Source organism: Poromitra crassiceps (genome assembly GCF_964638095.1).
Source record: "Poromitra crassiceps genome assembly, chromosome: 15".
In the NCBI taxonomy this organism is placed as follows: Eukaryota; Metazoa; Chordata; class Actinopteri; order Beryciformes; family Melamphaidae; genus Poromitra; species Poromitra crassiceps.
In genome coordinates, this window is record NC_139634.1 from 31,164,534 (window position 1) to 31,182,463 (window position 17,930).

The 17,930-nt window shown below is 43.0% G+C and overlaps 1 protein-coding gene across 1 annotated transcript; it reads right to left on the reverse strand.

Moving 5' to 3' along the window:
- Positions 1-283: 283 nt before the first annotated feature.
- On the reverse strand, positions 284-5,622 carry prss23 (serine protease 23). The gene is made up of 2 exons (XM_083652250.1): positions 5,474-5,622; positions 284-2,763 (listed from the first exon to the last, which is right to left on the reverse strand). The coding sequence occupies exon 2, from the start codon at positions 2,744-2,746 to the stop codon at positions 1,568-1,570; it is 1,179 nt and encodes a 392-aa protein (XP_083508376.1). The 5' UTR covers positions 2,747-2,763; positions 5,474-5,622; the 3' UTR covers positions 284-1,567.
- Between the last annotated feature and the right edge of the window lie 12,308 nt (positions 5,623-17,930).

A 17,930-nucleotide genomic window follows, 5' to 3' on the forward strand; every position in this document is an offset into this window, starting at 1 on the left:
AAAGCAGCATCCACTATATGGACTCACATTTTAAGATTAAGCTTAAAATGGGTCACTTTATAATTTACATTTCAAAAGGTGTGACAAAGTCAATGTCAAATCTCAGTCTGAATGTAGAACACAAAGTCAGTATCAATCCAATATCAATTTAATACCTGAAATAAAACTACCTAGGACTTTCCAATGCAATATTGTATGTATATACTGTATCAAACTTGGTAAGAGCACGAGTTTCATTTATGAGTTACAACTTCGAAAAGATTCAATCATTGCATACATATTCAAAAAGCAATTTAAATAAAGTTGTCTGGTCGAACAAATCTCATCACTTTCAATCTGAAGTAATTTACACAGGAATACACTAAGTAAGTAGAAATGTTTTCAAGTCGTCAGTCAACTCTCAAGCAATTTAAATTGCCCCCACCTCTGCACATTACTGCATAAATTATGAATTAACATTTCAGCTGTGCACATTGTATACCCTTGGGATCTGCAGTGCAATTAAAACCAAACTAAATTAGCTCACACAACAGTTGTGGCTCAGCCTTCCACTGGAGCATCACCCTAACCAGCACTGAAGCTGCAGCGACGTTAACGGCCACAGGAGGGCACCCAGACTACACTCTTAAAAACCCTTCATAATCATACCCAATGACACCACCAACGAACTTTTACACAAGCTGTGTTATAAATCTCTTTATTAAAATATATCAAGCATTTTTCAAAAATAAAACTATAAACATTTTGTGCATTCCTCCAACCCACACCGGGGGGGAAGCATGTTGTCTACGCTCTTGTTTAAGCAGCAACTTTAGATCGAGACGGCTCAGTGGTGTCCGTAACTTTCACGCTCACAGTCTCATTCACGGTTTAGTTGAGGCCTCACGAGTGATATGTATGTAGGTGTGTATCAAGATGCAGCTCCTTGGGAAACTAGCTGAATGAAAGCCATCAAAATAATAAACCATTCCTTCCCCGTTGGCCCTCTACATACATTTTGATCCAACAAGGGAAGAACGAGAATGATGGAAACTGTCACATCCTCAATTTACCGCAATCTTCCATTGGGTGTCTTCCGTAATATCCCATAGTGGAACAAACAGGATTTGGTGCTACCGACACACACAAGGAGCAGATTGGTGTGCTTCTGTTTCCTCTTGTAAAAAATGTCCCGTTTGATTATGGTGGAAACACTGACTGTGTTATTAATCTGACTGTGAGGGAAAGCGCATTAGAAGATGCCGTGATGATGATATCACAGGCAGACTTGTTTAATAGAGCCAGAGGCCACAAGGAGCAAATTAAACAAATGAGAGACATATCTCAGTGAGGGAACGAGATCCAAAAGGGGCATTCCTGTATTTTAGAGCACAGTGGAGTAAATCTGCTTTAGTTGTGGTACGCCCCTGAAGGAGGCTCATTTTAGTATGGATTAAATCCTGTTTCATCTGTCTTATATTGAGAGACTTTCACTCCCGGTTTCCTTTGACTCACTTTGTGCTTTCTTTTACCTTGCAACACCTTCAAAATCTCTGACTTAGTCCACCTTATCTCCTTCATCTCCGTCTCAGTCCTGACTACAATCCAGTCGGTTACCGTGCACCCAGTAGCAGATCTGAGCAAACTTCAGCGGGGTGAAGCGCACCGCCACATTGTAATCCCGGTTCTCCCCGTCGATCTCCAGCCACTGGTGTCCAGAGAAAACGCCGATGACCTTCCTCTCCCAGCGCTCCAAGGTGTTGTCCCACACCCTGCCGTACACCCCCGAGCCGCTGGCACCGGGCCGGGCATCACAGTGCTGGTAGATCAGGTCGTTGGACTCGTCCTCCACGGCGCAGAATCGGTACACCAACTCCCCGGGTCTGTCGCTGTCAAAGCCGGAGAAGTGGATGCGCTTCCCCGCCAAGTCCTCGGAGGAAGGGGCCACCGCGAGGCGCATGAAGGGCCGGCGGTGGGGCCAGCGTAGCTCCAGCAGGGCATAATCGAAGTCCATGCTGACCTCCTGCGGGCCCTGGATCCAGCCCTTTGGCACCCGGGTCCGCTTCACCCTGACCCAACGCACCAGAGGCTTCTTGCCGGAGGTTTGGCCGGCTTTGGTGCCGTTGAAGGAAGGCGGGGTCAAGAAGCCCACCCTGAGCTTCCGTGCCCCCTTGACGTAATCCTTCCCGTCGTGCACGCAGTGGGCTGCTGTCAGCACGTGCAGCTGGGACACGAGGACGCCGGTGCAGCCGGTGGAGATCCGCACCGCCGTGGAGAAAGGGTAGTCCAAGAGGAAGTGGTCGCCTCGGATGTTAAAGCGTCCGTCGGCCCCGTAGATCTGCCGCCTGACGCGCTTGTGCCCGGGCTTCAGCCTCGGGCCTCTCTTCCACGACGGCTGAGCGAAGGTGGCTGCGGTGGCCTCGAACTCCTCGTCGCCCTCCACATCCACGGCGGTGAGAGTGCGAGAACCGTCGGCGTACAAAGTCTCAAACGCCAGGTTCTCGGTCAGCCGCTCCTTCGCGGCCTCTTGCTCTGCTCTGTGGAAGCAGCTGGCGTTGCAGTGAGTGGTGAAGTCCAGCTGCGTGTGGGCACTGAAGCGAGAGCGGCTGAGAGGCTGGGGCGCACGGGGCACCAGTGACGGGACGTGGACGCCGGGGTGGTGCTGAGGCGGCTGGGGCAGCAGCGACAGGGAGAGGGGCGAGAGGAGCTGGAGGAGCAGGAGCGAGGAGCAGAGATGAGCCTGGAGGGAGTTGTGATGCGCCGTCATGGTGCCGACAGAAAACACTGGAACGACAGAGACAATTATAATCAAATACACTAGAGGAAAACAGCCTACCCCCTTATCCCTTGAGAAATCTCCACATGTTTTGCAATTGGAAAGTTTCTAATGAACACGACTGTGGAGACCACTGGCAAGCAGTCGAACAAACTGTCTTATAAACACACAAACGACTCCCACATAAAAACGGAACGCTTTCACATCGATGGCTTGACTGTAAATCACAAATGAGATCATCTTACAAAATCTGATGTTGCAATGAATCTGCTTAACTTCATCTCTTTTCAGGAGGGTTAGCGTAACAATGCACCTCTTGTTCCTTTAATATGGATTATTTTGCAAATAGGACTTCAGCCTGCCAACAAACAACAATCATTTTAATTTCAGTTTTGAACAAAAGCCACATACACATTCCATAAGAAAAACAGGTTCACTTTAAGCGGAAGCAAAGTTGTTATGGGCAAACTTGTCAATCCATGAGTTCATTAAGATCTATTACAGCATATTTGCATTATGCATGTTTTGAACAGGAGGTTGGGAGGTACAGTATAAACGGTCCAATCAGATGTGAGCTAAGGTGGTGGAGGAGGTGCTTTCCATCAAACATTAGCTACTTCACAGTATACATGGCTTTTCTAGTGCAGATTAGCAGAGACAAGGAGATACGTGATCTCCTCTCAGAGTGTGAACCCCCGAGGCACTCGTGGCATGAAGAGGGCAGGTGTGTGAAAGTGAAAGAGTGAAACAAGCCGGGGCATGGAGGCAGAAGGGAGGATTATTCGCACAAAGCCAGGGTGGGGCCGGTCCATACGCTTCTACTGCAACAACCATGGACTGTCTGTCCCACATAGAACCAGAGAGGAGACACAGTTAAGTGCAAAGTAACTCCTGTCTGCAGAGATTTGATGCTTTTCCCCACCCACCAAGTACAAAATGTCCATTTTGACAAGTTAGATACATGACAACTGCTGCAGCCAGTGACACCAATTTCATCTGATTACACGTACTGGGAGAAATAAGATAGCGGTAAAGATGTAAACGGAATTAATCTAGACACTAAATCAGAATGTTTGATGATACATAAAAACAATAAATGCGTGAAACATCACACATTTTGAGAGACTCTGGTAAGGCAGGTATAGTCTGATTCAGATTATAATGCCACTAGTCCAGACTCTGTTCTGCAGTGCCTTTTATTTATTTTTTACTCCCCCTGTATTTTTATTTATACAGGGGGAGTCTCACTGAGAGCAATGCTCTCTTTTTCAGGAGTGCCCTGTTCACATTCACACACACATTCACACCTGGAAGCTGACCAGTACAACCACAGTCTGATCTGCTGGCCACTGATCAGCTCCACTGGAGCAGTTGGGGTTAGGGGCCTTGCTCAAGGGCACCTCAGTGGTGGTAATGAGGGAGGGTCAAGCGCTGCCTTTTCAGTTTCCCCACCCAGATTTTATCCTGCCGGTCCCGGGGATTGAACCGACAACCTTCCGGTCACAAGCTCGCTTCTCTAACCATTGGGGCACCACTGCCCACTGCTTGTTTCAGTGGATTACATCATTTTACTGACTAAATCAGCAGGCACTGAGCCAAAACCCACAACTCTCCCTAAAAGCTAAATAGGCTCCTCTTAATGAATTCCATAGTGTAGTAGGAAAATGACCCAGGAGAAATCCCTTTAGTGAAGTGACACTGTATTCATGGAGGCACTACAGTGGGAGACAGTGGGCATTGGTTTTCGGCTGCTGGACTAACATGGGGCCTGGACAGTGGATACTGATACAGTCACCAGTTTATCCCGCTATTCGGGAGGATGTCAAGAATGTTACTTTAAAGTTTAAATGGATCATTTCATTCAAATATTGTATATAGAGGGGACATTACAAATAAATGACATTGAATGACCTTATATTAACTTGATTTGTCCCAATAGCCTACCTGTGCTCTGTTGAAATTGGAACTGGATCTCACTTACACACACACACACACACACACACACACACACACACACACACACACACACACACACACACACACACACACACACACACACACACACACACACACACACACACACACACACACACTCCCTCAAATATCTTGACACTTGCTTCACTGCCAGTCTGCAGCCTATAGAAACGCTCTGTTCTAGAAGTGATCTAATCTAATTTGATGTATGCAGCAGAGTCAACTGAAGTTCAGCTCCCTTTAAAAATCTGTGGTGCCCTTTGAATGCACAAGTTCCCTTCCAGTTGGAACTGGTAAAAGGCTGAAGGGTCAGTTAGGAACTGAGAAGAAAGCAAACCAATGAAACTATATTGACATTTTGAGAAAGTCTCCTGTGCCAATAAAACCATCTTCACACCTGAAAGCTGCCATCCACACATTCTTAGTTCGTGTCATCTTTGACCAAGCTGAAATTCCTTGAACCCTGGGGAAATGTGAGTCCTCCTGCCAATCTTTGCAGACCTTTAGCGACCTGTGAACGCAACACTGGTCTGTGCTGTGCTACTGGACCACAAAGACAACACCCCATGTTGACCTTTCCCAGTCTGCTGGGATGCCTCAAAGAAAAGTTACACGTACAGTTATAGCCTACTTATTTCACAACAATTCCCAAGAAAATAAGTCTCAATTTATTCCAATAATGTGCGCTATAAGGTGCGCACAAACAATGAATAAACAATGTGTGAGGCTATATTTTTACATTACCTGCAATTAACTGCGACTACGTTACATCCCAGTCACGTTTTGCTCCCCATCAAATAAAATAAGTAATATGATTTCCCAGGTTTTCCTCATCTCTGTAGCGCGTAATGGGCAGGTATCTCCCTCGTCTCTCTCTGTTCTTCTCGAGGCTCGCCTGCACTTTCCCAGCAGTGTAAACAGATGCTTAAGTCCTGTCCGAAACCTGTTCAGCTCAGACGCACTCTCTGTCTGAAAATAAGTGCCCCCCCCCCCTTGCAGCGTCCTCCCTCGCGGTCCTAGCGCCGCTCATTTCCTTTCTACTGCAAATGGGTGGTCACCACCACCAGTCTGAGTGAGATGGGCAGGCAGGTGGCACATATGCACGGTACAAACTCATAATGAAATTACATTTAGAGCAACCAACTCGACAAGGACTACCGACTGTGGTCCTGGGGAGTGGACCCAACGAATAAACCGAAACAACCATCATAGCAAATAGCAAACTGTTAACTTAGGCTATTTCTTCTCAAAACACAATATAGCCTACTATGTAGTAGGCGAATTGATGCCATCTGAAGGAAAGAAGGGGAAAAACCTATTAAAACTACTTTGAACATCATCTTACCTTTAGGAAGAGCAGTGCCTATTTAGTTGTCAATGAGGACAACTCCCCCCCCGATAGTGTGTGGTGCTTTAGGACCCATGGCAAACATGAACTCAATATAATAGTTCCATCCAAAAACTGCTGAATATTCTGCTGTTGATTCAGTGCAGTTCACTCAGTGAGCTACTGCATTAGACAAACTGGTGAACTATTTCAATCAACTTTAAAATTCCAAGGCTACAAGAAAATCTGTTTTTGAGGTGAAGTGCTGAGTATTCTGTGCCAAACCAAAATATGAACTCATATTTCAAGGCATAATTATGTTTTCATATTGTCCAAATTATGTCTTGATCCACTGCATCATTTTCAATTTAGCTTTGCTGTGGGCACGCTGCAGCAGGCTGAGAACCATTACTGATTGTTTTATTTGACAGGGATAAGTTGCACAATATTATATCCCTCGTATGTGCCGCTGGGTACTTTCTTCAGTAGCCTACTGTTACACCATATGGTTACGCCCAAGCAAGAAAAGCCTTGTTCCTGGCATAAGTGTATTCCAACATTATTTTCTGTGCCAGTAGCCACAATAGGTGGAGGTGATATATGAAGGCCAATTAAGGGAAATAATGTGCTCTGAGATCCATAGCCTTCAGGCAGAGGTTTGTTGAGGCTTGTTGGCAGCAGTTTTCCCCCAGTCTTCTGCTCACTCTGCAGAGTAATTTTTGTCTCTCCTCTGGATCCCTGACCTTGATCTCCAAGGGCTCTTTCATCCCTCGCTCAGGGTCTTCCTGGACCTGTGGAATTTGTGAAGCCTAACACCGGCACTCCCATGGGGTGCAGTTTCAGGGTGGCGAAACAGAGATCCTAGTCACGGCAACGGTGCTTTCAGGAATGCTGTGGAATCTCCCAGCAAGGACACAAGTCAGACAATGTGGCTGCTGTTATCCTCTCTGCAAATGTCACACAAAGGAGACACCTAGGGACTGTCCGATTTTTAGGTGCGGTGGGTAAAAAAAAAGGGGGGGGGGGGACATTTCGATTTTATTTTGAGTACTGGGGGAGGGAAAGGTATTTCATTTTGAGATAGGATGTTTTTGTTTTATCAGATAATGAACAGTAAAGACTTGACTAGGATTGGTTAAGGTTAGAGTAAGAATCTCAATTCCAATCAGAGGCAGCATAGGCTGTGTGTCTTGTCAAGAAGTACAGTTAAGCGGGATCCTGGCTGACTTCACGGTCTATGGTGCCTTCAAAGCGATCAGGACAAAAGAAAAAGGAGCAGTCCTGTCAAACGGGGTTCTAGTTCAACAGTAATGGTAAAATAAAATAAATATATATGTATATATTCCTTTCCAGGGACGGCGCTACACCGGGGGGGGGGGACATATTACAGCAGAGATGGGAAAAGTACATGCTTTCTTTACTTAAGTAGTTAATTGTGTAAAAAAAGATTCTGGTAAAAGTACTGATTCAACTAAATTACTCAAGTAAAAGTAAAAAGGTACAGGCTCTGAAATGTACTCAAGTATAAAAGTAAAAAGTATTTTCTGTGCAAGGTGAATAGAAACTCATATAATTCAAATACTATTCAACTTAAAAGATCCCTTCAAAACATATTTTAAGATGCATAAAGACTATACTTTGATTCATAATTTGTGTATGTTTTCCCCCCACAAAAAAGGTGCACATACTGTAATGCGTGAAAGCTGAGTCAATTTTGAAGTCGTGGGTTCGAGCCTCTGTCAGTTTTGAATGGCGACAGCCAGAGCAGAGGAAAGAGTGATTTAAAGCCCTGAGAAAACCTCCCTTCAGAAGTCTGTCCTGGTGGCACACAGAGTTGGCTTGCTGCCTAGTATTATTGAGGCCTCAGTCATGTTTGAAGGCGTGGGTTTGATCCTCAGTCACTTTTGAATGTCGACAGCCAGAGGAAAGAGTCATTTAAAACCCTAGTCTAAAACAATCTCAATAAGACTGCATGCTTCTCAGTTTCTAAATTCAAAGCTACTGCAATCATTTGAACCTTGATTTATCTTACATTGTTTCATGTAGGTGAATGGTAAGAGAATCCATGGGCATTTTTCCATGTGTTTGCATAACATCAAGGTCCAATTTGTAAGATGATTCCACAATAATAACAACACAAAGCCACAAACCTTTGGTACAACTGTTGCTCAAAGATTGTTTAAATAATCTGATTGCATCCATCTTTAAGTCAGTGGGCCAGACTTTATAGAATAACACTGTGTTTATCTCTATGGGATTTAGATTGCATAGAGATAAGCACTGTACCTATCTCTATGGGATTTAGATTGCATAGAGATGAACGGATGGTTATGATGTAACCAAGGTTTCCTGAGGGGAGACTTCTTTTCTTTTTTCTTTTTTTTACCTTTATTTAACCAGGCAGTCCCTTGAGATTGAAATCTCTTTTCCGAGAGAGACCTAAAGATGTAACCCAGGTTTCCTGAGGAAGACTCTCTCCCTCATGAATTCCATTCATGATGAGATTACCTCATCCAGTGCTGCAGATTACCACTTTAAGACACTTAATTAGCACCACCTGGGTGTGATTGTTCAGGTGTGGCTGGTTTGACTGAGGCTAATGGCTCTTAGACACTTAAAGAGCATGGTGCAGGTTAAAAAAAAATCTGAATTGACATTTTGGGCTCATGATTACAGTGAAAACACTCCAAAAAGACAAAGATCCCCCCCACAGGCCCCCAGGGTATAAATATGGAGGAAAAGGTGGCATTTTATAAATGGGTGTGTGACATAACGGGAGTGACATCACAAGAGGAGAATGTTCTGCTGGGGCTGACACAGGGATGCAAAGTCATGGAGAGTGAAAAAAGGTGACAGATACCAGGGCAGACATAAAACCACTCAGAAATCCTCATATTTTGGGCTGAAAAATGTGACTGTCACCTAAAGGTGACTATTTTGCATCCCTGTGACATCACAAAAGGTAGTTCCATGAAATGGACCAATGCCCCCTGCTGGTTACAAAAACTAGTCTAAATGCAGCTATGTGTGATTGAAAAAAAGTTTTTTCCCCCCAAATCCCATTGCTATATACCCCTTCCACATATTAATGCAATGTGGTCTCCAACCTGCACCATGCCCTTTAACAAAAAGCTTTTTCTAGTGGCAAATAAATAAGAAGTTACCCTGTTCCGGTAGTCAAACCACCTGGCCTAATGGACAAGGTGTCTGATTTTGGATCAGAAGACTGAGTCCCTTTGTGATAAACTTTCTAGTTCAGCAATTCCAGAAGTTTCTTTTAGAGCAGCAGGCATGATAACTGTAGCATGCATGAAAGACGCCACTGTGTGTTTATATTTTTGATATAGTCTGGTCTCTGGTTTATAATGCTGACGCTACTCTTGGCAGTGCATGTATGTAGCCTATAGACAAATAAAAAAGAAAAGATAAAAGATTAATGAGAATTGATCAAGTCAAGTCAAGTTTATTTGTATAGCACATTTCATACACAGAGGCAATTCAAAGTGCTTCACATAAAATGGTTGACAAGAAAACAAAAGAATAAAAGAGGAGAATAAAATCGACATTTAAAAGCATCACAACAAAACTTTAAGAAAGAGCATAAAAAGTGCATTAAGCAACAGGCGCAGCAGTTACAAAAAGAGCATAAAAACTTATAGAGGACTCATTGGGTTTGCATAATAGAATAAATCAACTTTTCTATATTGAATCCCCCGACATCATGACTATATAAGAAACATGACTACACACACATGAATGGAAAAATGTCCATACTTTTATAACAGTTGGACTCGAACCTTTATAGGCCCCACATATCGCCTAAAAAACTGCTGTCAGCAGTTAAAAGCGATGGTAAACATAAAAGTCTTTAGTCTATTTTTAAAAGTAAGTAAAGTTGGGGCCGATCTGAGGTCTTTTTGAGGGCATTTTGTTCCAGCTAGCAGAAGCATAGTGGGTAAATGCGGCCGCCGCCTTACCATGATTTGATTTGATCCTAGGGACAGTTACAGATACACAGAGCGACACAGTGCCTCCTACAGATCCACAGAAATGGACACTGTGGAAAGACTGCAAAGAGATCCAGACATGTCATATACTGAGTCTAGAGCAGTTTTTCAAAAAGTGAGCAGTTTTTCAAAAAGTAATTTCTACGCCTAGCGGCAGCTAGGCTCGACACGTCCACCACAAAACGTACTTCCGATGTCAGTAAAATTTCAGCTCTCTGTGGTTTTCTGCCTCATAACCCTCAGCTCATGTCTCTGCAGAGGTCAAGGGGGGAGAACATGATTGCCGATACGTGCATCCCTAAACAGAATCCATGGACATTTTTCCACATGTTTGCATACCATCAAGGTCCAATGTGTAAGATTCCTCCACAACAATTATACACAAACACAAAGTCACAAAGTTTTGGTACAACTGTTGCTCAAAGATTGTTTAAATAATCAGACTGCATCCATCTTTAAGTCAGTGGACCACACCTTATAGAATAACACTGTGTTTATCTCTATGGGATATAGATGGTATAGAGATAAGCACTGTGCCTATCTCTATGGGATTTAGATTGCATAGAGATGAACGGATGGTTATGATGTAACCAAGGTTTCCTGAGGGGAGACTTTTTTTTTTTTTTTTTTTTTTTTACCTTTATTTAACCAGGAAGTCCCTTGAGATTGAAATCTCTTTTCCAAGGGAGACCTGGCCAAGACAGCTCAGTTACAAGTCAGTTACAGTTACAAAATTAAAATTAAAATACAAATAAAACAGACAATTAATACAAACATCAAATATAGAAGAGACTAAAATCCAACTCAGTTTAGGCAGTTGCATTTCTCGGTTACAAATACTTTTAACATGGCTTTAAATTTCCCCAAAGAGACTAGGTTAGTTAGATGAAGAGAGCTCTGCAGATTATTCCAGGACCAGGAAGCAAAATAGGAAAAAGCTTTTTTCTCCAGCTCTGTAGAAACCCTTGGGACCTGGTATAAAAGCCACCTGGTGGAACGAAGCCGTATAGTGTGATGGAGGTCTGCGTCAGGAGATTAAATAATTATAAAGGGAGTTTACCAATCATGACCTTGTACACAAATATGTACATGTGAAGTTTTCTACGAAGAGTTAGTGACGGCCAGTTAACCAACTCATAGAGCGTACAATGATGAGTACGAGGACCAGAATTAGTGATAAAACGCAGAGCACTGTGGTAAACAGAATCTAAAAGATGGAGTGTACAAGAGGCAGCATGCATGTACACAACATCACCCTAGTCCAGAACACTCAAAAAGGTAGCCTGCACCAGTTTTTTCCTAGCTAACAAATTAAAACAAGCCTTGTTTCGAAAATAAAAATCTCTCCCTCATCTATTCCATTACCTAATCTAGCACAGCTGTTGTGGATTACCACTTTAAGACACTTAATTAGCACCACCTGCGTGATTGTTCAGGTGTGGCTGGTTGAACTTTTCACAGTGCACTATGAAAGATTCGCCCTGTCTGGTTTAACTTTTTACAGTGGGCTATTCAGCAAAACCTCAGCAAAATTTCAGCTCTCTTACCCAATTTCAGCTGTAAAGCAACATACCTCTGTCAAAAAAGTATACAATGGCTGAAAATATCTTTTATAAATTATGGATGGAAGACAAAAAAGCACAAGCACACTCGAGGTCGTGCTGTTGTTGTCTAATATCGGCACTGCTGTGATTATCTTCGGCACGAGGCCAAATCACAGCAGTGCCGATATTAGCCAACAACCGCACTCCCTCTCGTGTGATATTGCTTTTATACAACAGTTCTATTAAACAAAGCTGATTAAAAAAAATTACAAAAAGCTGAGAAAATATATGGGTTAGGGAACAAAAATAGTTCCCTCAGCTTTCTGCTTTGCCAAAAATGTAGCCTAATCAGCCTAATTAACTGCAGGCTGTCTACTTTACTACTGTCTACTCTACAGCTGTGAAGCATTTTGTTGATTAGGGCAGCTGTGAAGCAGAGTGATCTACACACAGTGAAGCGCCAGTGCATTATCATGAAATATTGCCACTGGTAGGATCCCTCTTGTTCAATCAAATTGCCCGGCTGGAACTAACTGTTGTATAAAGGAAAATAACAAAGAATGTGATGAAAGCACCTGACTTTAGTGTAAATATAATTTAACTTAATTTATTATTTAGTGTTATTTAAAAAAAACTATGATTATCTGCAATGTCAAAAATATTATTATTATTATTATTATTATTATTACTCTAATTAGAAGTGCAATAAAAACTAAAAGAAGATTGTTACGCCTATTTCCACTTTTATTCAAATACAAATAACTTTGCTGCCTCAAAAAGGACAGATGAAAGTTCAGTCTGTGCACATCCCAGGTTAGAACTCACAACCTCTCTCTGAAGGCAGCTGACATACGTTACACAAAGGCACTGCCACTGATGCTGTATTTCTCTCTGTATGACTTTTGAAGTGGCTGGCTATAGGTCAAAAGGATATATTTGAGCTTTTAGTCCATTTAGAAATAGTTAAGTAGCTAATCTGTGGGCACTTTCTTCTCTTTCCTCTGGCTGTCCATTCAAAACTGATTGAGACCCAACCCCACAATTTCAAAAGCCATTGAGGGCTCAATACTGCTGGGCAGCAAGCTAACCCTCTGTGCCACCAGGTCAGACCTCTCAAGAACAGTTTTCTCAGTGGTTTTCACTCTTTCCTCTGGCTGTTGCCATTCAAAAGTGACTGAGGCGTGGGCAGACTGTCTGTAGGAGGCGCTCTGTCAGCCAGTGTGTTTCCAGCCATGTTAAAGAGATGGGAGACCGGTTTGCGGATCAACATTTCTCCTCCATCGGGAACCGCTGCTCCTCCCGCTGAGCTGTTCCTCAGTGTGGGTGTTAGCATCTGATTTCTCCAAGTTTTCTGTTGTGTCAATAAACTCAATTAAGAGGCATATTTTAGCTGGCATTGTGCTTTTTTGTAGGCTATTATACTTCATTTCATATATCATACATGTACATTGTCAATGTAATGCTTTATTTTACAAAGTAGTTTGAACTACTTTTTCTGTGTAGCTTGTAGTTTCCTAAACTACATTTCTCCCAGGGTAGCTTTGCTGTAGTTTCAACTACTTCAATGGTGAAGTAGTTGGTAGCTTCCTAAGCTATGCTTTCAAAGTAGCTTCCCCAACGCTGGTTTAACGGGTACTGAATCATTACTTAATTATTACCTGGTCATTAGTTACTCTTAAACTGAGTAGTTAATGAATACTGAATCATTACTTATTTATTACCTGACCATTAGTTACTCTTTTTGTGTACCCTATTGTAAAGTTGTGCATCATACTCAGTAGTTTATGAGTACTGAATCATCACTTAACTATTACCTGTCTATTAGTTAGTCTTTTTGTGTACCCTATTGTAAAGTGGTGCATCATACTCAGTAGTTTATGAGTACTGAATAATTTCTTAATTATTACTTGTCCATTTGTTAGTGAAAGTGAAAGATCATATCATTAACAAATAAACACTCACTCCAGGTGAGATTTGAACCCTCAGCCCAAAAATTGTTAAACTACAAGTCTGATTCTCTACCATCTGAGCTAACCAGCCTGTTAGTTAGTAGGCTACTATGCATCTGTAGAGCCGGAGACTAAGTATTATGTTCTATCCACATACTACTTTCTGTTCAAGTACTTATCGTTTTGAAGATATATTATAATAATAATAATAATGATTGGATTTATATAGCGCTTTTCAAGACACCCAAAGCGCTTCACAGAAATCATTATTCATTCACACCATTCGTACCAGTGGTGGTAGGCTACGGGTGATGTAGCCACAGCTGCCCTGGGGAAGACTGACGGAAGCGTGGCAGCCATTTCGCGCCTACGGCCCCTCCGACCACCACCAACATTCATAGACATTCATACCCATTCATACGAGGCAATGAGGGTTAAGTGTCTTGCCCAAGGACACAACGACAACAGCTGGGAGGGAGCGGGATTCGAACCGCCAACCCTTGAGTCATTGGCCGACCTGCTCTACCTCCCGAGCTAAAGCCGTCCCATATTCCACCCAAATACTACTTTCTCTCCAAATACTTATAGTTTTAAAGGTATATTCCATCCAAATACTACTTCATGTCCAAGTACTTATGTATGTTTCAGCCAAATACTACTTCTGTCTAAGTACTTGTGTTTTAAAGCACAGAATATAACTTCAAAACTATAAGTACTTGGACAGAAAGTAGTATTTGGGTGGAATATACCTTCAAAACTATAATACTTGGTCTCCGGCTCTACAGATGGCTTTACCGCCTAAGCTGTGTTAACAGGCTGGTTAGCTCAGTTGGTAGAGAACCAGACTTACACCCCTTGGGGCTGAGGGTTCAAATCTCACCTGGAACAAGTCTTGAACTTATTACGAGAGTAACTAATGATCAAGTACTCATAAACTACTCAGTATGATGCACCACTTTACAAAAGAGTAACTTTGTACAGGTAATGATTCAGTACTCAAACTACTGAGTATGATGCACCACTTTACAATAGGGTACACAAAAAGAGTAACTAATGGACAGGTAATAATTAACTACTATACTCACTGACTAACCATTACCTAATGAGTAATTACTCTACTAAGGAACTAAGAACTAATCATTAACTAATATATTCACGAACTGACATTTATTAATCATTAACGAACGATTAACTACTCTACTCATGGAACTGACCGACTAATCAGTAACTAATGATTAACTACTATATTCACGAGCTGACATTTAGTAATCATTAAGTAATGATTACTCTACTCAGTAACTTAGATACTAATCATTATCTAATGACTACCTACTCATTAACTATGATTAACTAGTGATTGACTGACGAATTATTCATTAACTGCTCATTAACTATTAGTTAATGATTAGTTTACTAGTAACTACTACATTATTTGTGTATGTTATTGTAAAGTGTTACCGCTTATTTCTATCAGTGTTCAAACTACTGATGATAAAAACAGCATCACAGGTACTGCCTGAGGCAGGGATTGAATAAACAACCTTTGAACATCGCACAACTACCACGTTTATCTGAGTGAGCTATAGCCCACTTCCTCTTGTAATGTTTTCATATTGTAGCTTTAAACCTTGATCTGTGACTGTTGAAGTAGGTCTGACAAGAAGGAGATAAGAGAGGAAGAAGAGTGTGTGATTTGAAAAAGAAGGTTGTGCTTCACAATTAGGAAGTTCTTCACCGGACTTAAGAGCCTGAAAATCTTCAGGAAATATCCTGCAGTCTTCTTCTTTTGGGGGGGGGGGGGGTGGGGGGGTGAAGGGGGGGCATTTCTGCCTTTATTTAGATAGAACAGGAAAGGTGAGGATAGAGAGAGAAGGGATGACATGCGGCAAAGGACCTCGGGTCAGCTTCCGTCGTACACGTGCTACCAGGTGAGCCACCAGGACGCACGGTATCCTGCAGTCTTTCATATGTCACCTGGACCAGATCTTTCCATGTACTAAATAGCCTGGGATCCAGTAGATCTGGATGCTGATTGATCTGTGTGAGGCCACCAAACAGGTGGCAGCTAATTTGCATCTATATTCTTTGGCCGGAACCGTCAGCACATTAAAATACAATCATGCCAAAGACAATAAATAAAATAATACAAAGCACATTATCTGATGGATTATACAATAATTCCAATACACTATTTAACCTGTAAAGTGCAAAAGTTATTCATATGAATATGGTACACAATAATATGCTAAAGATAAACAATTAATCTAGTAAACATTTCATTTATTTATTTTCCTTTGTACTTACTATAATAATGAACGATTATAGACTAATATTGCACATATGGAAGCAAATGCAATTGTGCAGGAAAGCTGAGTCTGTCCTGGCATCCCGCTGACAGACGACGTGTAAATGATGTATCTTTAGATATGAGCTTGCTGCAGGCAGAGTGCCAGAGAGCTGTGAATGTGTGTAAATGTGTTACTGTGTGTGACAATGCTATCGCTCCCCGTCTTTGAAGAAACATGAGCTCTGTGTCACAGCAAGAGAGAGAGAGAGAGAGAGAGAGAGAGAGAGAGAGTGTGTGTGTGTGTGTGTGTGTGTGTGTGTGTGTGTGTGTGTGTGTGTGTGTGTGTGTGTGTGTGTGTGTGTGTGTGTGTGTGTGTGTGTTCTTTGATATTAACTTGGCTTCTGTGTGTCTGTGGATTTCTCTTTCTGTCTTTTCCTTTCCTTCTTCCGTATGAAGTTTCTGCTGATATTTTCTTACTTTTTTTAACTAATATGAAATCATACAGGCTAGAAAATACTGATATGACTATTGACTCTATCTTAAGGCACTTATACATTATGGGAACTTTCCAACGCAATTCTGTCCGCTCTGTCTATTTGTCAACCTGTGTAAATTGGTGTCTCTGGTGAGATGGCGTGTCAAGGTGAGGGTTATGGGGTGGGGGTTGGGGGTGGAGTGTCCAGCCTGTCTCCCTCCAAAGAACAGTAGATTAGCTGTTCGTTTGTCCACGCAGACAGAAGGGGGAGACTTTAGAGGAGCATTCTAGAGTGGATTTGACGCTTCCATGGAAAAATCCAGCACAGAAACAGCTCTTGGCAGCTGTTAGCTCCCGTTTCTGGGCCCATTTTGTTGTTCATTCATTCAGTCTTTGCCTGCTTCTTCCTAAGCAGGGTCACTGGGGGTTTGAGCCTGTCCCAGCATGCATTGGACAGAAGGCAGGGAAACAGGGCTAACATAAACAGACAACTCCCACCTATGGGCAATATAGAGCCTTCAGTCCACCTGACTGGCATGTCTTTGGACTGTGGGAGGAGGAACATCCAAACTTCAGAAAGGTCGGCTGGGAATTGAACCCAGGACCTCCTTGGTGTTGCGTTAACCACCGAGCTGGTGTCTGCTGTTGCTTTAAATGGTTACTATCAGCTCCCTCTGTGTCTCTTTGTCTTTAACCCTCAGGTCCTGAAGGTCAGTGGCCTTCCTGCTCCCTATACATCCACCAGCACCCCAACACACTTTCTGAAGCACACTCATACTTTCCTATATGATTCATTTAAGCAAACAAATCAAGAGGTACAGTGACCCCCCCCCTGTCTCCCCCAGGGGAAACGGCTGTCCTTGTCGTTTATATATATGAGCACTTTTCAGGGAAGTATGCTATTAGTCTGCCAACCCATGCAGAGAGAACGGGGAACACAAACGTCCCAAACTGAGAATGAAAGCGCGGCCACTGGGTAACTTGTCATCTGTCACATCTATTTGACTTCCTTCATTATTCCGTGTGTTTGCGCAGAAATCGCTAATCCATCTCATTACTGGTAGCGGGTCAGGGCCGAGCTGGCTCAGCCCGGGGGGGAAACCGGCCTGGAGGATTCCAGAGGGAGTATGTGCGAGCACTGAGCACTGAGGAGGCATAGCTTGGATTGCCATGGAAATGGCTGCTGTGGTGCCGAGCACAAGTCAAAGCCTGAATGGGTCCATGTTGTACAAACAGTGTTCATCCCCTCTGTGTGTTTCCTCATGGGGCCGAGTAGAGAGAGGGGCTATCGTTTCAGCTCCCTCTGCCCATTATGGTGGCCCTGCGGTGGGCCGGGGGGTCACGGCTTGTGTGACCATTCAGCTGACGTGCAGCAGGGCCCCACGACAGTTCTCCAAGCAAACAGGGATTATTAACAGGATCACAGGGTTTTTCCTCTGTAATCTTTAATCCGATAATTGGCTTCAGATTCAAACCGGGCGATTCTGGGCCTCACAACAGCAGAATAACAGAATGACCCGCTCGGGGGCCAGAGGAGCCTCTGTCACTCAGGGGCCGCTGCGCTCTCCTCGGGCTTCAGAGCATGTCGCTCTGCTAAAGAGCGGAGCTGTGA

Excerpts from the sequence above, each read along its gene's own strand:
- prss23 (XM_083652250.1), bottom strand. The coding sequence starts at position 2,746 with ATGACGGCGCATCACAACTCCCTCCAGGCTCATCTCTGCTCCTCGCTC.